The sequence below is a fragment of the Poecilia mexicana genome, unplaced genomic scaffold (assembly GCF_051168715.1).
Source record: "Poecilia mexicana isolate PSO_F unplaced genomic scaffold, ASM5116871v1 scaffold_5, whole genome shotgun sequence".
Lineage (NCBI taxonomy): Eukaryota > Metazoa > Chordata > Actinopteri > Cyprinodontiformes > Poeciliidae > Poecilia > Poecilia mexicana.
This window is the reverse complement of record NW_028263374.1, coordinates 11,452,486-11,474,804: the sequence shown is the minus strand read 5'-3', so window position 1 is coordinate 11,474,804 and position 22,319 is coordinate 11,452,486. Positions and strand designations below refer to the sequence as shown.

Sequence of the window (22,319 nt, the reverse complement as noted above, 5' to 3'; positions counted from 1 at the left end):
GGTGTCCCTCTCGGACTGGTACGGCTGAGAAATAACGAGAGGAAGAAGAAGAAAAAACAAAACATTTTTGAGTTACGGAACTCTTAGTTTGGCTGTGGAGCGACTTTAAACAAAACAAGACAGAAGTTTAAAATTAACATTCAGATACTTTAACCTTGAAATCTCCCCTTGCCGAGGCACCGGCTCCCTCTTTTTTTTCATCTGTTAAATGTTTGAGTGTTTGATAGTTTGAGGTCTATAGCAGAACCCGCTCGGGAATTAATGTCATTCATATGCCCTGCGGAAATTACTTTTGAAATGCATATAATCTAAAACATGCAAATGAGGCTGACTTTGTGCACTCTGTTTAATATGAATTATCATTTTGTGAATACCTATTATTACTGCGTACATTTCTCCAATTATATTGTTCTCTCTCTCTCTCTCTCTCTTTTTTTTTGTCACTTCTGCACGGGGACGCACACGTGCGCATCAGGGACACCAGGGACGTGCACGCGCACGCATTTGGACACGTGCGCAGAAAATGTCTCTGTTCTGTGATGGGTGTGTTTTAATGAGGAGTAATAAGGACGGTAATGACCCAGTCCACTTCTCTCTCCCTTTTTGTTTTACCCGCCTGTCTTGAAGCCTGCCTAGCTCGCAGCTTTTAGTTTACATAAAGCCAAAGAGGATAGCTTCTTTAAAGACTGAAAAAAACAAAAAAAAAAAAAAAGAAAGAAAAAGAATTAAATATGCAGCACCCTTCTCCAGATTCCGCACAAATTCACCACTAAACAAGTCCTTTAACTCCAAATGAAAATAACAAGGCGGGAAAATACAAGTGTTCTTCATCCAATTTTCATTAAGAGACTGAAATATTGATGCATTTTAAAAGTGAACGGCGCATGTTTAGTTTGTCTCTTCCTTTTTCTGCTCTGGTGAAATAGCTCTCTTATTAATGCCCCTGTCCAAGAGCCAGACAATTTTTTTCACTCTCTTTTTCCTAAATTGAACTGAAGGCATCCCTTTTTCAAACGCATTACCCTTGTAATTTATTTATACTACACCATAAATTATTCTATTAATATTAGCATGTTCCAAATTAGTATGAACTCTCTCAATGTTCCTTCTACTTCTATTAATTAGCACGCTTGTCACTATAACAAAGATTTTTCTTTCTCTGATAAATTATAAAGGAGACATTTTTTAATACAATGAGAACTGCCTGAGAAATTATTAATGTTTTTAGTTGTGGCCTGTAAGACAAAAGGAGAAAAAGGGTGAAAAGAACATAAAACTAACAACAATCTGCAATATATTATAGGGGCTGTCATTGGCAGACACCAGTGTTTATTTTTATTACATTGTCCCCCCTCTACCCCCTCTCAAAAAAAAAGAAAAAAAAAACTTTGTTTCCGTGCTCATCCCTACATAATGCCTAGGGATATCATCTTGTTTTAGCACTTTTGGATAGGATACGAATTAATTACCTCTGCAACAGCTTGGACCAAGTTCAAAAGTACTAAAATTCAATTAATTTGAGAACTGGACATGCTATCATTCTCTCTGCATGTCTCCTTTAAAGTCTGGCCTGTTTTTTTTTTTTTTTTTACTGTGGACTTATTCAATTATATTTGATTAAACTCGCTCTGATCCAATCTATTAATTAACTAGGAAATGCGAAGTGCCCGACTTGAAAGCCGATGTATAAAATTATATCATGTCCACTTTGATATTTATTTATTTTTTTAAAAGCACTATTTTTAAACCCATTGTCGCTCTTTATTATTGAAAGTTGCTGTTGCCCATTTTCCAGGTATTATTAAATCATTTCATCTGCCTTGTAATGCAAATTTTGATCATAAATGAAATTATTTCTCTGCTAAAGGCAACCGTTGGCACATTTACCATTTCATATAATACATTTCTTATTTTATCTATTTCTTCCTCGGTTTTTATCCCATTTAATTAAATGTAAAAACTGGGCGATGTTCTCAATGACAATAGTAGAAAATCTGATTTAGCAGTAGATCACTTCCTTGTTAAATATTAGGCGGACGGAGTCCTTTTTCTCACATGTACCTGCATAGATATGGAGCTCTATTCCTCCCGTAAGAAGTAAAAAGACTTACAAATCATTTAGGCCGCGATAGAGCAACATTTTAGCGGAGAATAGGAAGAATAAACATATGTTAGCAATGTTACTATGACTTTGATTTCAAAGCTTTACATTTTTTTCAATCATACTATTATCACGGAGTAACTGGAGTTTTCTTTGGCATCGTGAAACATTGAATAGTGTCGCTTTCTCCGCCATCTTGTGCATAACCAGTCAAGTCGCTGAAGTGGCACTACTATACTTTTTTCTTACTTCAGCTGTTTTGAAACATTTCCGGTCACAGAAAAATATCATCATCTACAAACAGCATTTCTGTTTATCAGCTGACTGTGGGCCCTACAACAGCAGATACCCAGGCTAACTACTTACGTTTTTGTAAAAAGACCATAGAAAAATCAAAAATAAGTGCTATAAATTTACTCCTAAATTTAAAAGCAGTGGGAAAAAGTGTTACATTTAGATAAAAAAAAAAAAATCCTGCTCATAGTTTCCTTCCAACCAGGAAACTGTGATACTTGATGAAATCATACTGTCAGAATTTTGATTATTTTTTATTATGATGAATTTTGACCAAGCTCCAAGGTTTATTCATCTATTTTACCTTCATGTCATGCATACGTTTCCCCAATGACTTTTTTTCTTATGTTTTCCTCCAAATTTTCCATCCTCTTCCTGTGTTTCTTCCCCACTCCCTGGCCCCCACCTACCCTCGCAGTGAAGGTCATTCTAATAAAGAGCTCTCATAGGATTCAGCTGCTAATTGCTCTGCGGCGCTCTAGCTGGTTTTAGATCCAAATAAAGGCACATTGCCTTTTTAAACGGCTCTTCCACTTCTTGCCCTGCATTCCTCCTCACCTCTGTACTGCCATGTTAAATACGGCCTTAGCGATATTCGACGCCGCAGCCGACCTCTTGTCTCTGCTAGCTGAGAAATTAAGGTGAAAACAGGGTTTTCTTGGGGTTTTTTTCCACCCCTGTGAGCGCAGGTTAATTTCCAACTCGCAAATGTGAGTCACACACGCGTGCTTTACCTCTTTAAGAATGTACAACGCTCGATTTCCAGATAAATGAGGTGCGCATGAAGTCCGCTCCCTCTACAAATATTTGTGTGTATCTTTGTGTCTGTCTCCAGCATTTTTCGAACAGACGGCAGTCTGCGAGCTGGTAAATCACTTACTGCACTCTGAAGTAACGGTCAGGGTGAAGGCAGAAGTGGATGTTTGCCCCGGTCATATACACACACGCACACGCACACACACCCACACACACACACATACACATACGGAGCGATCTCACCGGTGCGGAATGCATTGTGTGTTTACCTATGGCTCCAGAACCCACCTGACTGAGGGAGGCTAATCTTTATGGGCTCTGTAAACAGGGACTTTGTCTTCAAAGAGGTGCAGGCGGCCGAAGCAGGCTCACAGTTCACACATGCAAGAGCAAACAAAGATGCATGCCTAGGAGGAGGGGGAGAAGGTACAAATATGGTATTGTACTGTACATCAATAAGAGTTAGAATATCGCAGAAAAGTTAATTTAAGCTTATAGTATTATAGTATAGATCAGATGTAGGGTTACAACTAATAACAACCCATTGGCACATTTAGCCGGCTGCCTAAATCTGCCGCCACTTAGCTTCTCAGAAAAGTAGAATGTTACTATCAAGTGAAACCAAAATAAGATTTAATACAAACTATACAGTTTAATATAGGAGGAAATGAACCTGTGGCCCTGCTGAGGCATTAAGGAAGCCCAGGCTGCTTTAATAGCAGCTTTCTGCATTGTTGATTTAAGTGACTCATCTTCTCGTGCAAGCACTCCATAGATCCCCTGTGCTTTTGATAACAGATGTTCACTGGCCAATCCAGCACAAATGATTAAACCCGGGACTTTATTTAACACAATGGACCAACAGCAGCAGGTGACACGACTCTTCAAATCATCACTGACAGTGAAAACGTCACAACCTAAGCTCTTAAATGGGCTTTGCTTCACAATCACTTCAAGACTGCAGCCTTTTGCTATGTTGATTTTCTATCTTTTTCCATCCAGTTTATCCTTCCACTCAACTTCCCATTAACATTGGTGGAAATGGGATTCTCTGAACATCCAGTTTCTTTAGTAGATAAGCAGTTTATTTCTTTACTGTCCTTGTTGAGGGTGTCACTGAGTGATGTAGGCTGTCCTCATCCTGACTCTGTAGTCACAATAACATTTCTGTGATAAAACTCATTTTTCCAGTTAAGTCAAATTGTCATGTGGCAGACAGTCATAGAAAAATAACAAAACAAACAAACAAACAAACAAACCTTTGTTTGCCTGAGAAAAGAGATCATCACAATCAACCCCTTCTTTCTCTCCACTCACCAACAGAAAACCTTTATAGGCAGCTGCACAGCACACTCAAGGTCGTACCTGGAGGCTATTGCCACTATATTCTCCTTCTAGGTTGTCAACGCTCTTTATAACCTTCCAGGCAGTCTGTTGTAGATACGGGCTCTCAGCTAACTATCTGTCTAGAATAACGGAGTTCACCTGTTAGCGCTGGAGTCGGGCCAGGGCACCCGTAGACACCTAGCATTAGCTAGATGCTGTTAGCCAACATGCTAGCGATGGCTTGAAGCCAAAGAGGCCTGAGGGAGTGCTGTTAGCAGCTGACTTTAGCTCTGTGTGAAAGTTTACCTGACTTGTCTGGTCTGGTTTTCTGCTGCAAACTTGTCTGTCATATTTTGGTGTATCGGTTTTGATTAAATGTTTTTGCCATCCTCTGGCCTTCTATTAATCATTGCGTTGAATCTCAAAAATACCACACCTTTTTAGCATCCCCCCAGACAGAACAGATTAAGCAGTATATGTTGGTTATTGCACTGAATGCTTATAGCTGTTTATTGGAAAATATAGGGAAAATTATGTGGTTGTGTGTTTTAAGCAAATCCTTTCAACTTGTCTTTTTAGGCATAGGAATCCCCTAGTTCAAATGGTTAGCTTGCGTGGATATGTGAATGAGAATAACTAACGTATTTATTGTTTTCTATGCCACAATGCAAGTCACTGTTCAAGACATTTCTATTTTTTCCTCTGTTTTTCTTGTTTGTCTTATATGTAAACGTAAAACAAGATTGATGGCGACATAAGAGCCCAAATTTGGTCGCTGGGGTTTTATCCTGGGTTTGGGGTTTAATCATACACCCTCAGGGCCAACGTCATGGTTTAGGTAGCATGCCAGATTTGAAGAGCTGCAGTGTGAGAATATGGGTGTGTAACTTGTGTTTGCTAAATTACAATTCGTCTTCATGTCAAAGCTCATGTTCCTGTCAAAAGCATAAATAAAAAGCGGAGCCCCTAATACTTTGACACTTTTTACAAATCCTAATGCTGCCTGTCTGATACTAAATAGGGAGTTTTTCTGGACTCAGAGACGCATACTACAGGGATGCATTTTAATTGTGAATGCTATTCATAATGAAATAAATCCCCATCAAGTCGGGGTTGATAAAATCTTTAATAAATTCACATATAGCTTTTGGTTAATTTCTTGTAATTTGGACTAAAACAAACAAATTGCACTATATCACATTGTTAACAATAAACATTTTAAGATACAATCTTTAATGTTATATAATTGTTTGCATTTAAAACTGAAAAAAACAACAACAACAACAACTGCTGTACAATAAGACAAATACAACAATCTGATATTATCCGGATAGATAAATAGTGGGGTTATCTTTTCAGGTTATTGACCGGCAGTTCACTGTGTAACAGGCATTCAAGTTTTAGCTCACTAAATGCAGTTTGAAAGCAGCCTCTCTATACAAAGAGTGATCAGTTGTGCTCCTTTAGTTTGTTTCCACGCCCACCGTCCATGTTTTCACAACTGGAGGATATTGCCAAATCTAGTCTTTCTTGTAAGCACAAGAAAAGTGTGCAAACCTAGTTTTCCCCAGAAGTTTACAGCAGGATTCGGGGGAGCGGCAGCGCTGATTGCAGTCATAATAAAGTGATCTGTATAATTTATTTGTTGCAGAACAAAAGACTGCTACCTTTTTTAGCATTTTTCAAACACATTTTCAGATTGGACAAAACATGAAAACCCTATAGTGCGACTATACCTGGTTATGATATACCTGGTTGGGTTGAAACGCCAGTCAACTGATAAGGATCGTGTTCCTTTGTAGCTGCAGTTTTAAAATGGCCTCATATTAACAAGAGGGCTATGTGTGTACACACCATGGCTGTTTGGGTTGTTCTGGTCCACAGAATGTTGCCAAATATGTCTAAATATAGGATTCTGATTACAGACAGTTTTCTGGTACTGTGCAGCAAAGGGATGAAGGACGGCAACACATTCGTCCAGGGTCCCTAAAGCTGGAGAAAACTTCCGTCACTCGAAGAGTAAACCAAATACTTTATAAATTCACAAGTCAACAGAGGCTCCTCAGGATTCTGCTGCCTGATTACAAAACGGGTTTGGCTCCCAGCTCTCTGATATGCCGTCTCCAGGAGAGTCTTTCTCTCTTGTTCACAAATATTGATTGAACTATCAAAGATGATAGGAATAACCTATGTGGATTCTATTTTAGGTTTGAAGACTTTAATGTTTTCCAGGGTTGAACCAGCTACCGTAACCAGAGGGGAGAAAGTCAGCAAACAGAGTGCAGGAAAGATAATTCAATAGTCAGATTAAAGTCAATGGATGATAGAGTGTAGATACTGGCACAGACATTTTTTTTTTTTTCCTGTACCCTTCCACCCTCTACCCCTCCTATGCGTGCCCTCCCTCCCAGTCTTATTCTCTCAGTTCTTTGCCTAATAAGCAGCGTTCCTGTGAGCTGATGCAAGGCGGAGGAAACAGAACAGGCGTTCTGGGACTGCTGCAAATATTCCCACATGAGGCATAACATGATAAAGACTTATTATCTTGCTAAGCTGCTGTAAACACAGATGCACACATAAATACAAGCTGTATACAACTCGCTCCCTCCCCCCTCTTGCGCACCCAAAAAAAGTAAATCTGGTCTGGCTTTCCATGGCTGACAAGCGGTGACCAAGAGGAATCTGACAGGGCCAATCCCTCGGACAAAGCCAGAGAGTCTGCAACGGTGAGCTGGCTCACTAGGCATTTGGCTTGGCTTGTTTGAACTCTAAACACCCAGGGCGAGCAGCAGTGGGAAGAAGCGGGAGCGATGAGTTCTGATTATTAATAGTGCTAAAATTTTCGGGAACTTCTGAACAAGCAGCGTGTCTTAACAGGACTCATCCTAATTCCTCTCCCGCTCATCAATCACGACAGATGCACATATAAACACATGCACTCTGTGCTTGCTGTGAGCTAATCCATTACAGTACAAAGGTAGATGTCAGCCCTCCTGGACAAACACACACACACACACACATGCATACACAAGCATGCATATGCCAGAGTCATCAGAAACATGTTGAGTCCCATTTCGCTTCTTGTCTTCGCTATCCCAATTAAAAGGCAAAAAAGGCCTTTTATTTCCCTCTCCTCCAAACATTCTTTATCTCTCTGATCTGTGCCCCTCCCTCGCTCAGTCCCCTCGGGGTAGTGGGAATGTCTCTCCACACACACTCTCAGGTCAGGGGTTCAGCTCAAAAGAGAGAGAGGGAGAGAGAGAGAGGGGGGTTTTAGCATGTGGGGAGATTGAAAGTGCGAGAAAAAGACATGCAGAAAGAGTGACGGCGGGTTGAGGCAGGCCTCTGCACGGGTAGCTCCTCTTCACTGCCAGAAACACTTAAAGCCGTCTCTGTGTGTGTGTATGTGTGTATCATAACCCTAATCAAAGACTTCAGGGTAGATTTATGCCCCTGCCTTTTTCCCGACCTCCATTACACCAGCTTATATACACCCATTACAGGATATGACAAAGTACACACCCTTTAGACGAGCGTAGCCCCACAGTGACTGGGTGCGAAAGCAGGGCGTGAGCCGTGCACAAACCCCGCTTTCCCATTAGGTCCTTGTCCACCTGTGAGCTCCGTCTCTTTATCGGCCTCGTCTTCGCCGCTAATAAGGTCAATGACGAAGAGTAAGAAGCAGATGGGTGTACAGTACATTACAGGACGGCTCGATTTAGCGTAGGCTAGATAGCAGCCTGGTGATTCATGCTCGGTGAAATGTGTGATGATGTGAGGAGTTTCTACTGCAGTGCAAAGTCAGTGGACTGTGTGGCAAGATGTGCTGATCACTCAGCACTATGCCTCGTTTCATAATATTGCCTCGGGGAGTAATTTGACCCATGAGAGGTCTGGAGGGAAGAGGAAGTGGATGGGTTGGAGGCGAGTAGCAAGAGGAGTGAGGTCCAACGTTGAAGTGACTAACCTTAAATGTCGCAATAACACTTCACTTCTCAGTCCTGGATTCTCAGAAGTACCGATACCGGGAATACCAACAGCATTTTCCCCAACACACTCAGGCCTCTTTCAGAAATTAGTTTTTTTGTTTTGTGATCTACACACATTTATCACACCTCTGGATCAACTGAAGGGACCAGGAATGGAGGGTTAAAATTGCCCCACCAATATTACCCCCTTCCCCCTGGTCCATGTCCGGAGGGAGTACTAAACCTGTTATCACTGTGAACAAGGAGGTTTAATATGAGATTGCTAAATAAGTGTGACATTTTAGACGGGAAAGACAGCAACAGCTGCTTTTTAGTGTGCTGGTTGAGACTAAACAGATGCAGCGTATTATCTTCCAGTGTTCAAGCGCTTTGATCAGCAGAATTTGATCAAGACGATAACGTGCCAAGGATAGTGCTTAACAACTTTGCTTGGATTTAAAGCGTTGCATTTGAACAGTGAAGAGTGTAAAAAAAAAACAGCACAGAGCCTTGGGGAAAATCCTTCGCAGGTGGAGGCCACAATTTGTAAGCCGATGCCAATTTGATTCCACAATCTCAGCTACATGATCTACATGCTCACTTTGCCTGTGATCACATTGTGCGATTTCAAGTGAACCAAATCATGGTGGTTGAGGAAGTTCGTAGTTGTGTGTTTACTACAAAACCATGTTGCGAAAGAGGCTTTGAAGTCAGAACCCAGCCATATTTTTTTTGTTGTTTTTTTGTTTTTGCCATCTCTGTGGATTTTCTGAAAGGACTGAGGCGTCACAGGTGGCTGGAGTAAGGATGTAGCTACTCCGCCTCCGAGCTGCCAACCGAGACAGTCACACAAAAGCACACTTGTGTAAAGGTTAGCTGGCTTTGCGGCATCCATGTGACGGCGCACATCGTCAAGCTGATGTTTAAGGACGTTGTGGAGGCAGTGGTTCAAGAACGCCATCTCTGGTTCTGGCACAAATACGCTGGGTTGCCGCCAAGGGAAGTTTCCTTATTAGCAGTGTAGCAACCATAATTGCTATTACGCCCTTTTAGCTGTAATAGCAAACACCTAAAAGGGCGTCGCACACCACCATCGTGTTTAATCATTAAGAATTAGAGACATTCATAGCAAATCTTATGCTTCACCACTAGATTAGTCATTTGTCAGGTGGTGCTGCCTTTACTGGATGAAGGTTTGAACTATTGGAAACTGTCAGGTTTTGGTTCAGCTGAGCAAAATTCACTGGCTGGCAGAGTAACACATTAGATTTAATAAACTTTCTTATTGCCAAAAACTTGGAGGTCATCCAAACTTCCTTTCTGACTTTGTTTAAATATTTTCAACAGCTTCCTTTTAGCTTTCTTCTGTTGGATTTTTTTTCTTCTTTGGCTTAAATCAGTAGTTCCCAAAGGTTGGAATTAGCCTCCTTACTTTGGATCTCGAATCAGCAAGTGTAGCGTCTTAAGATTCAGTTTAGAAAGTCAAACTAAATAACATGGAGTAGATGAAGCTTAGGTATAGACGACTGTTGACCACATCATTATATTCAACCAATAGATACAAAGCTTAAAGGCTTAGTATCTAGTACTGGAAATATTTTTGATTAGCAACAATTCTGTTTTAGAGACGCTGAGATTTAACTTTCATCCGGGCAAGACTTGTTCAATAAAAAAAAAAAAAAAAACCACAAAGCAACATTTGTTTTGTCACAGATGCGTTGTTAAAATTTCAAATCATTGCCGTGACTAGTACTTTCAAATAAAGCACGTTGCAAATTGTTGTGAAACGTCCTCATGACAACAGTCAGCAGAACAGATCATCAGGTAATGTGAAAAGTTTAGGAAAATAATACAGCTATCGACTTAGCAGGACGCCACCTCAGCAAGAAAAATGTGTTTTTGTCCTTTGAAAGAGTGGCCCGTTTAACAAGCACACCCACCAGCCCATCTGCCTGCACATGCTTGTATCCCACACTCAGTAATATGCTCAGGTCCCTGTCCGTCTGCAAGCATCTGGCAGCATTCCATTAACAAAGCCACCAGCAATCTCTCACACCCGCACCCGCTGTCAGTCTCACAGAAAAAAAAAAATATATATATATATATATATGCACACACACATACACACAAGTTCACCTGCTCCTGCCTCAGAGGAAAAGAAAAGTTAGATCCTCTCATGAAATGGCTTTTATTGTTTCCCCAGAAGGCATGGCTTGTACGCCTCTGAAAAATCACACACAGTCGCAACACAGGAGGCGGGTAGAATGCCTCGATGGCGTTTTGTGTACCCACTCCAGGTAGCTGGAATAAAAGCAGCCGAACTTTCCCCCTTTAAAAGTGTGCACTTGTGTGCGCTAATTTCCAAAACTGGATGAGGCAGAAAGACGAGACAGAGGCCGTCATTAGGAGCTCACAGCCCCTGCGTTCTTGTGTGAAGGTTTGTTTTGTTTTGCTGTGAGTGTGCGTGTGTGCGCTCTGTGTGCGTACGTCTCCGCTCTCCCACGCTTTGGCTCCTAACGATGGCAAATGCTCCTGTGTGTTTGCGAGGCGTTGTTTCTCAAAAAAAAAAAAAAAAAAACAACAACACATCCAGGAACGGCTCGTTTTGTCAGGTTTTTGTGCAGGGAACACGCTCTAATTAGGGAGGCCCCTCTGAAGGTGCATCAAACAGATCTGTCTCAAAGACCAGCCTGATCCCGGCTTGCACACGGCGCACACATGCCATATCTGATTATTGGAGAAATGTGTGTGTTATTTAACTGTATAGTGGAGTATTAAGAGCCTTGTCAGTTTAAATTTTGCTGCTCATCTGATCTTAATCCATGAGTGTCGGAGCCCACATTCACACGAGTACAAAAAAAAAAAAAGTTTCTGTCAAAGGTGTTTTTTTTTGTATTGTGTGTGAAAAGTTAATCCCCAAAAGTCTTTTTTTTTTAAATATTAGGTAAACACACACAGTCCCATGCTGTATATCTGTCAATCTTCCTGTTATGCTTGTTTTTAGTCAGATAAGCATTTTACTGAATCTGTTGTGATCACTTGAGTCTGATCTTCCTCCTTTCATGTCTTTCCATGTAGGTGCCAGTGATGATGGTGGAATCAGCCTCTGAGACCATTCGAACAACACCGTCCAACCAAAATGGAGTCAGCAGCCTAAGCAGCCAATCTGATGGAGGGGGAGGCAGAGAGGGTGGGTCCAATGGAGACACCAATGGGGAGATCAGTCCGGTCGACTTACTGCACCTGCAGCAGCAACAGGTATGTGTGTGTGTGTGTGTGTGTGAGCTTATTGGCCCCTGTGTGTCCTCCAGTTCATATGAGATGCATACAGAGGAAGACTTTCTTTTTTTTTGTTTTTTTTGTTTTACAACATCAGTAACTTGTGCAACATGTTTATGCACAGCAAATTGTACAGAACAATTTGTACACAACAGGCCTGAGCACGTTTATCTACTGTTGTAATAACCTTGAGTAAAGTGCTGTACTTTTTCATGGTGTCCTGGCATACAACAATTACACAAGAATTTAAAACGGCAACAACAACAACAACAACAAAAAATGCTCATATTATCTAAGTGCTTTTACTTGAAACAGTAAAACAGTAATCGCTTCCACTGTGAGTAAAATAATATATTTGATATATGTTTTTGTATTTTATTTTCATACAAAGGCTACAACAAAAATCCAGAATAATCGCCGGTTAAATGTAGCTTTTAAGGGCTTTTTAAAGCAAAGAAGAAGAAAAAAAAAATCCAGTTTTGCTGCTCGGCTCTTGTAGGAATCTGGAACCAGCTCATTTCTATATTTACAGATTACTTCACCCATCCTGTGCTTGGCACACATGTTAATGTATCATGGACAAGTCGGATGACGTTATGGGAATTTGGCATTTTCTGTCAGCACTGTAGGTACATCCTACTGCACACGTCCGCTGGTGCCTGCTCTCTGTCTCGTTCAGTGACTTAGCAAAAAAAGAAGCTTGTCTATGCACAAAAAAGCAAAAGCCATGGCAAGAAGGATGCTGTTTTGTTCAGGTGGTTGAAGAGGCGGATCATGCGATGAAGTTATAGTTCTTGATCCGACTGTCCTCAACTCGCAGTTTTGGGTTCATCACTGCATATCTTACACTTCCCTCCACGTTCACTGTAAAATAAGAGACAGTAATGCCACAAAACATTCAAATTTAGGGGACAGATGAAGATCGATTCCTATCATTTTACTTCAAAAAAAAAAACAAAAACGTTTGTATTTTTTTTTTTATTCTCAAACTTTATGACAGGCATCAACTAATTAATTAAATATTTTTCTAATTGTAAGATGTGTCAGAAAAATGAAACACTTACTCAGGTGGGGGACAGCCAGCGCTGCACTACTTTGTAACTTCAAATATAGCAGAAGAAAACACTGGCTTTAAATCGCACGGACAGTAAAATGCAAAATTCATCAATGTTCTTAAAAACCATAACTTTTTTAATACCTTGCCATAGCGTAAACCGTCCCATGCCTTCTACTCACCAGGCTGTGATGTCATATACAGATGTGACGACATTTAGATGGCCAGCCTCTTTTCACTGTCAGTCCCTCCTGTGCGAATAGCGAACAGCTTCCACAGCTTTGCTCGTCAGTTCTTTAATAACCTCCCACTCTCAATGTGCCAACTAATTCCACTGGGACTCTGTCCACCATAAAAATGCACGCACACAAGATTCCCGTTGATATATTATTTCATGGAAACAGAAGGAAACGTCTCAAAATGTGAAAAGAGCCAGCTCAACATCTCTGCCTGACCCAAACACTCCAAAGACACTTTGATGCTCAAGAAGTGTAAACTTGTGTGTCACAAGTTGTGGGAGTCAGCTCTGTCTGCTATTTTTTATTTTTTTTTTCCCCCTCCACTGATTCATGAAGTGGTGTTTGTTTGTGTTTAACTCGTCAGCTTGAAGCATCAGAAATTAATACTGTTTTTTCTCCTGCGTGTCAGACCGACTCTTGCTTGCACAAACATTTATGTGCCGACTCAGACTCACACTGTCCATTGTGTCAAAACTTTTCCCGGAATATCTTGGATCAAACTTTGCATTCTTTTTTTTTTTTTTTTTCCATGTTTCCGATTCCTTCATTAAAACACAAATAACTGTCTGCTGACTGCTTTCCTGAAGGATCTGGGCCATTACACAAATCACTTGCGCACATCCCACAGACACACACACACACACACGCAAACACACGCCAACACAAATGGTACTTTCACAAAGTGTCTCATCAACAGAAATGCATATTTGTCATTTGTCCAAAACATGGATGGAAACCTGCTCGTTCTTGTTGATTTGCTTAACAATGTGGCGTTCAAAAGATGAAGCATATTTTCGGATTTGCTTACAATTTATTTAAGAAAAGTGAGACATTCACTCTGGAACGTGTCACTTTTCTGCCTTTCTTATATGTCAGAGGAGATGACTTTAGACGCCCATCATGGAAAATGTTTAAAAATGTATGTACATGGAGATGAGAAAATAAAAATTTTAAGACATCATTGAAGTTTCTCTGACAGGCTTGTAGTTGGCAGTCATATCAACAATCGCATCGCAAACGGTTTCAGTCACCTATTTTATTTATTTTTTTAAACCACGCCTTCACTTTTTTAAGTTCTATTAGCGCATTGAATAGTCAAAGTAGATCTCTCCAAATGTTAAAGAAACGTCAAATATTTGCCGCTGCAGTTGTGGTGGCAAAACTGTTTAGCACACAAAGCAACAAGAGCCACATATAAAGTCGTCTTTTGGAACTCAACTTAAACGTTTCCACCGTTTCTTGATCAAAAAAAGAAAAAAAATCATTAGCATGTGCAGAACAAGTTCTAGTACTGCATAAAGTGATAGTTTATTCGGATATTTTGTCAGACTTTAGTATCTGCTCGCTACAAAGAGTCAGAGTGTGTTCTGGGCTCGTTAAAACCCGTCTGCGTTGTCTTCGGTTAAGAAAACGCAGAGAAGAGGAAAAAAATATATATATGGTTTCCTCCAAGCTAAAATTACTCCCTCTAATTATTATGGCGGAGCCTTAGGTGAGTGAAGAACACTTGAAGCCCTTCACTCTCGTCCCTCTTCCTCCCTCCTCTTTCTCCCCGTGACTGAATCCTCACCCTGCTTTCTCAGCAAGCTCCAGAACACACATACATATGCACAAATGCACACAGATTAACACCAAACATTTAGTTGATACAAAGCAGGTCTTTATGCTCGTCTACGGCCTCTGTGTTTTTGCACCTGTGTGTGTGTGTGTGTGTGTGTGTGTGTGTGTGTGTGCACCTGGTATTTCCTCTTTTGAGCGGGTTACCGACCACGAACATCGCTCCCTCTCACTTTCCATCTTTTTCTCTTCCCCTCTCTAACTTTACTTATTTTTCCTTCTATTTTCTGTAAACCACAAAAGACAAGCACAACCTTTCCTCCAGATTCCAGCACTCGGTTCACGAAATGTTACATCCACACACAGTTGGTTGCCATAGATCCTCATTTCTGTTTGTACCAGCCCGTCTGAAGGGTTTCCTGTGGTGAGCTTTTACAACATATCTGACCGCTTCTTCATATCTACGTACATCGTAGTGATTCTTGGTGTCGGATGGGTTTTCTGCGATCATGGTATAATCATTGGAATTGCCTGTCTGTGCTGTTTTATTTCTACAAGGCTATTACAGGTGTCCCTGTCAAACTGTCTTCCTCCCTGCAAGTTAAGAGCACAGATGGGATTGCTCTGGAGAACAACCAGCTGACTTTTTAATTAATCTCTCATTTTCTTCTTTGGATGACGATCAAATAAGTCAAACTTTCAATTTAAATGTAAGCACTAAAGCACTGAAACCGCATTAAGAGATGACAAAATCTGTCTTTGTTTTAAGACGGAACAAATTTATGATATGACGGGACTTTATAAAACCTGTTTTATGTTTTACAAAAAAAGGGATCAATCAACGCGAGAGGCTTAAGGTCCGCGTAACGAAAACAAGCGTTTTGAAATGAAAAACCGATTCCTACTGCTTCAGTTCTTGTCCACTTGTAATTTCATTGTGTAGACTACAATAAAAAAAAAAATAATAAAAACGTCTCATGTTTGACATTTAAATATGAAGAAAAGAAGATGTTTCGGTTTCCATGAAAGAGGTTTAACATGAAACGATTACAAACCAAAACATTATCTCTCCAATTTGTGTCTAATTTTTTTTTATTTTAAATACTGAAAAATAAATACATGGAGAACTTCCTCTTTTTGCTTCACGTATAGACAAAATATTTTATATTTCAGTCTCAGAAGGTGCAGTGCGGAAAAACCACAGTTTGTGCTTAAACACCATGCCGGTGGGCACTGGAGCGGAAAAGACGCTTGTTTTTTTTTTTTTAGTGTGCACACCGACACACAGAACTGCAGACAGTGCCATGTTGTCAGAACATAAAACTGTCTTTACCTCAAGGCCCCTGGGAACCTGAGAGAAATCACAGCCAGCATAGATAGATAGATAGATAGATAGATAGATAGATAGATAGATAGATAGATAGATAGAAGTGGCAGCATCAGCATCATGCTATGGTGACATCCTGTTTGAACCCGCAAAACACTTGACACTGGGGTAGAAGTTCACTTTTCAGCAGGATCACAACCTCGACCACACATACAGAACTACACTGGAATGGTTTTAGACCAGAAATTATCTTAGACTTAAATCATAATTGGAAGTTGTTATCAAGACTCATGCTTACAAATTTTTCATCCGGTCTGACTTGGCGTGAGCCCTCATTCAGAGAAAATGAAGGTAAAAGGACAAGTGAAGAGGCAGCATGGGGATCGGGGGGCATTTGTGGGCTGGAAAGAAGAAACAGAGGGATGAGGGAGGGGTGTAAAGCTGAGACGTGTCAGAAAAGGGCGCCTGGGCCTCCCTGTGGAATGTGGCCTGTCTGCCTCCCCAGAACGAACTGAGCAGAAAAGGAGGAAGACAGGGGGAAGGAAGAAAGCAAAAAGAGAGAGGGGGGTGTGAGGGGGTATGACTAGGTTTGCCCCATCATCGAGGAGTGTGCGTAAGCGGGTGGGGGTGGTGGGCGGGAGGCTGGGAAGACAATGAGCAGAGGAGCAGTAGTAGAAGAGGAAGAAGTGGAAAAGTGAGAGTGCAGCAGCAGCAGAGAGCGCAGGGCACTTTGTTGAGGTGCCGGGTGTGGACGTGAAATGATGCATAGCAGAGGAGAAATGTAAGCAGGATAAATCCTAACAGACCTCAACGTGTGTGTGTGTGTGTGTGTGTGTGTGTGTGTGTGTGTGCGCGCGTGTGTGTGTGGCTGGGCGAAGGGTGCTCTGACGAGAACCAGGTGTCTTCAATTCTCCTCGTGTGTTTAAGTCTCTCATACCTATTTGCCCCCCCCGCCCTGCTCCCCCTTTCAGAGACTAAACGTTGCCACTTCCCTCTGTCTCCATGTTTTCCCTCGCCATCAATTAATGGCTGTCTGTAATAAAGCAGTTTCAATTGTGGCCATTGGTGTTGAGGGGTGGTGGCGGAAAAAAAGAAAGGTGCTGGGGGCGGGCGGTGTGGGGTAGGGGCGGTGGGGGGTTATCAGAGAAGAGACAAGTGATGTTGCCCATTTTCTCTGGGGAGTGCCAGTCTTCGGCGGACTAAACCAGCCAAAGAGTCTTTTTCTCTCCTTTCCCATCTAAATAGAAAGTGAGAGGGAGACTGTAGCAGTGGTATCCCTTTCCCCCAGGGGCTTAAAAGGAACATTGGTTGTGAAAAAGGCAGTTTTAGAAATTGGTTTGGAGCTTCGATACCCTCTCCCATTTGTCATGTTCTAGTTTTTTGTTTTTTTTTTCTCCTCTCATTCCTTGCTGCTTCTTTCATGTGTCCACACAAATACCAGGAACCTTTGTTTCTCCGTACAGAAACACGCAGGCAGGCAGGCAGGCTGGCTGTTACACACATGCAGAGAGCTGATGTGGGTTAATGAAGGGTGTAATTAAGGAGCCGCAGTGATGACTGGAGATCAGGAGGAACCGATACAGATCTCAGATATACACAAACACTGATGAAAGATAGCTGCTCTCCCTGTGTGCGCACATTTGTAGAGCTTTGCGGACAGATTTGTGGGACTGGACTGCTGCGCGTAAGAGTGTGCGTGCGCGCGAGTGCGCCAACGGATTTTGAGGGATGCTGCATGATTCAGATAACGTATGGCTTCCTGTTAGATTGGCCAGACTCAATAATTGGTGCCTGTATGGATGGAGGTGGGGACGTGTTGGGACGCGAGTGTGAGTGTGTGTGTGTGTGATTCCTTAACTTGGGTAAATTATGGGAAGTGAATTTTGGTCGCTGGCTGGAATGGTTATATCTCGTCTGACCTCCGGCTCGGCACAGAGTTCAATTTCAGGTCACGGGGGCAAAGGACAGGAAGGCTGAAGGGGTGTTTTGGAAGGAAGGGGAATCAAAAATAATAAAGAAACATGTTTGAATTCGTTTTAACAAATAAGGCTTTACATTTAACTCATCTGTGTTAGAGGTTATGTTCCACACCTGTCCGCCTGCGTCAATAAATTAATCGACGTTTGTTTTTATTCAAGTACAGTTTACTCAAACTGCTCTGCAGTGGTTAAAAAAAAAGTCCAAATCAACATGAAAACACATTAGAAACAATCAAGCAATTTTTTTTTTCTTAATAGTATGATGATCTTCATTTATTTAGGGAATAACGTCTCGTTTTCAGAACGTAATTGGCCACGCAGACAGTAAAACATACACTTAAAATTGATTTAAATAAAAAAGAAACTTTATTGATTTAAGCTGTATGTGAAATTTCAGGAATTTTAGGATAGTTTCCTTCTACAATTTATAAAGATCTGTAACCACAACGAAATGGTTCAGCTACATTGTTTGCGGTTCTGAAATGACTGTAGAAAGGAATAGGTGGAAATATAAAACGGATCCATTTTGTTTGGACCGATGATCTGAGTTTCTAGCTCTACTAATATCTGTGTCAAATGCGTCTTTGCATGTGTCCGCCCGCTTGTCCCTCTGTCACTTGTTCTGACCAGTAAATCAGTGCTGGGCCTCCTTTCTGAGTCCTGTCACCTCCTAAAAGCTTTCCTCTCTGTCTGGACCGGTTTTTCCTCTGTATGTGTCGGGTCAGCGGAGTGCACAGGTCACAGGAGGTCGTGCTGAGAAAGAGGAGGGCAGTCGAGGTTGCCTAGCATCGCAGAACACCCACCGCTCTGACCACAGAGATACAAAGACACATATAGAAGGTCAACTTCCGGAAGGAGTCCAGCAGCTCTTAGTTTTAGTTTTGTTTGTTTGCTTTGTTTGTTTTTTTTTTCCCCCTGACAATTTCTAAATGAATATCAAACCAAAGAGTAGCATGTTAATTAAGATAAACTATTACAGATTTTGTTGTTTTCTGCCCAATGGCTTTTAAAGTTGTTTGCCTTTTAGCAGTGTAAACATGCACACAGCTCCGCACCACAAACACCTACATTAAAAAAAAAAAAAAATCTGTTTAATGACTTTCACATGGTTCCGTCTTCTCCACATTTCTCATTCAGTGACCTTTTTTTTCTTTTCTTCTTCTTTTTTTCGCACATTGAGACCTAATTCTGTGATGCTGAGATATCGGATTTATGAGCACCCGTAAAACATTTTTACTGCTTTTTCCAACCACCCCACTGAATGACAGCTGAGAGTTGGAGAGCAGATTTTTGTTCACACTATCGCTGTCCTTTCATGTATTTGGCTTTTGTGTTTCTTTGCGCTATAATCTTAATAAACTGTTTTATTTTGTTTTCTTTTGTTTTTTGTTTTTTTTTTTGCATAAGAATGGCCAGTTACAGTTTGACGCGATTCTGGAAATACTAGTGACTTGACATAGTTTTTATGTTTACTTGAGATGAAGTTCAAAAGCTACTTGATAATTAGGTTTATCGGTTTATGAAGTGCTCTAAGGAAAGAACGCTGCTGAGGTACCGGGCCGCAGACGGAGGAAACGGTCCACTGGATCAGATCAGCCGGCATGGACACAGTCATGGTCGGTAGCCTCCTGCTAGTCCAAGAGGCTCAAGCACAAACACAGACAGATGGCAGCAGAGGAAGGAGCTTTGTGTGTGTGTCCACCTGTGCATGTTTGTCCAGTGTCTGCTGCGGAGACTGGATTACGTACACACACCTGGGCACCTGAAGTGTTAGGTTTGGTTTGGTTACCATGGGAATGTGTGAAAACAGTTTCACTGTAGGCCAGGTTAAGATGTTGAGATGATGAATGCCACACACACACACACACACACACACACACACACACACACACACACACACACACACACACACACACACACACACACAGATACTTATTCATGGTTCGAGATGGACTCTCCCGATGAATGGTTTCTGTATTCAGAGTTTAAAAAGTTCATTTGTTGACATTTGGCTCTCAGATGTTTGAGAATGAGGCAGGAGGTACAGCGCAATTTCTACTGCTTTCCTCTAGAACAAGCAGTCGTAACTCCTTTAAATTGACATGTTCACAAGTGACACGTTTCCTTTTCAACATTAAGTGTAATGCTATGAATTCTCTCAATTAGTTTATCCCAAAACGAAAGACGTTGGTGGCATGAAATCATTGACTTTGAAGTATTGAGAGAGGGTGTGTGGTGACAGTGAGGAGGCAGGACTTTATGTTAAGAGGAGGAAATACCTAGTTGTTTTCATCAATTTTTCTGCATCTCTCGGGTACAATAAATTTTTTAAATTTGGGTTGTGAAAAGATGGGACAACATGAGGCTGAGGACAAAATGACGGAATTCATCAGGCTTGATTTATTAACATATTGGAGCATTATTAACCAAACAATAAACAATAGAAACATATCACAGGTCATGTGACAGCTTTACCAAGATAAAGCATTATATATGACAAAAAGAACTGGCCCAAGCCCTGGACCCTGTGGCACTCTGTAATTAACTGACGCGAGCGAGAAAAATGTGTTGACATAAAGAAACGGGTATATGTCCAACGATTATAATCTCAATTTAGTGCCGTTGTCTTAATCCCTAAACCATGCTGAAGCCTCTGTAAGAATATTGCCTTCAACTTTATCAAATGCAGCATTGAGATCTTGCAGGACAAGAATACTACAAGTCCATTCATCATCTGAGGTAACAGAAACATCTTCAGTGAGTTTCACTAATGCTGTTTAGGTGCGACGATAATCTCTAAAACCTGACTGAAACTCTTCAGTGAAGCAGTGATCTTTTTTTTTTTTTTTCTTAAGCCCCACACCCTTTGTTTCCCAACTCCAGACTCACAGAAAAGATATGGACGCAACGAGGGGAACAGGCGAAATCCTGAAAGACAAAAAATGCGACGCCTCTGAGGCCACGAAGCAAGCAGTTACCCTGGAAACAGTTGAGAGCCCAGGATGCACACAATGAACTCACACATTTACACACCGAACCTACAAAAGCTGCAGAGGCCTAAAGTGTTGCTAATTAGCTAGTCTCTGCTGGCCCTTTGTGTGAGCCATTTTAAAGGAGAGATTAGAGTCAACAGGGAGGAGGAGAGGAATGTAGCTCTTCTCTTTCTCTTGTTTGCCTTCTTCTTGAGCTCAGGACAAGAGCATGGGGGCCTTTTTCCTTCATCTGGTAGAGAAGGTGTAATTTGTTACCCTGTTAAGATTTACAAAAACATTAAAAGTAAAAAAAATATATAAATAAAGCAGAAAGAAAACTAAAGAGTTCAGTGAAACTCCATTTGTATTTACCGTTAACATCTATAATATGAATAAAAAATGAGTTTTGTTTGTTGTATTTATTTATAATAAGTGATGATTAAAAATACAAACAGGCCGAGGTAGAAAACGATTTGATGAAAACACCGTTCATCATTTACCTCAATTTAAATTAATGAGAACAAATTGCGATGAAGGAAAGTTGCACTTGCCACAAAATGTGTTTAGTATTGTTGTGGTTAATGACATTTTGTTTCTAATAAAAAGTTTAATTATTATGAGCAGAACTGTTATGTACTCCTACTGTCTGGCAGTCGACAAAATGAAACTTAATCTAATTTAGCTGAACACTTTTGAAAAAATAAAAATAAGGAAAGAAAGTCACATCAGATTTTTCCTATTTTGAAACAGAAGTTTCTCTTTACATCTGGATGAACACAGTCGCTTACAAAATCATATAGTCCAGCGCACACTTCCCCTTTCCCTTGTTTATACTCCACCCCTGTTTCTTATTTGGGGAAGTTGAAGATTGTGCACTTTTAGAAGTTTAAACTTGTACAGCAACCAGGCTTTGTTGTGCCTGCCCATTTCCGGTGTTTGTGTGTGTGCGTGCGTGCGTGTGTGTGCGTGCGTGTCTCCGTGTGTGTGTGTGTGTGTGTGTGTGTGTGTGGGCGGTAAGTTCTGGGTGTGAGGGTGTGTCTATCTCCATCCCCCTTCAGCCACAACCAGGTGTAGAAACTCTCTGAACCAAGAAACATGAAAGAGTTTTATTTGCATTGAAGCGGGCAGCCAGGGTAATACAGTTAAAGGCCGATCACTTAGCTTTCTTTTTTTTTTTCCTTCCTGTTCAGCCAATAGGTGTCTGGGTGTCCACATTTGTCTTCATGTGCACGTTGCAGACAGTCTCTGTTTGTGTATGTATGTGTTTTCCTTCTGTCTCCGAGCCAAAGTCTTGGCAGTGTCTTGCATGTGTTATTAGTTGGCTCCCCCCCCCCTTTTTTTTTTTTTTCTTTTTTTGGTGGGTTATTAATAATAAGAGTTAAACAGTTTCCATATGTGAGGCCTGGTTGCCAGGCTAGTGCCGTCCTCATCACAAACTGGCCCTACAAAAAGTATCCACTTGCACGT

The 22,319-nt window shown here is 41.2% G+C and overlaps 1 protein-coding gene across 3 annotated transcripts in view; it reads left to right on the top strand.

Annotated features, from left to right (window-relative positions):
* Positions 1-22,319, top strand: part of foxp4 (forkhead box P4) — a 111,170-nt gene that overhangs the window by 30,415 nt on the left and 58,436 nt on the right. For all 3 annotated transcript variants that reach the window (XM_015013617.2, XM_015013626.2, XM_015013607.2), the window contains exon 2: positions 11,524-11,703. In XM_015013617.2, coding sequence (XP_014869103.2) covers positions 11,533-11,703 — 171 coding nt within the window. In that variant the 5' untranslated portion in view covers positions 11,524-11,532. The remainder of the gene's footprint in view (positions 1-11,523; positions 11,704-22,319) is intronic.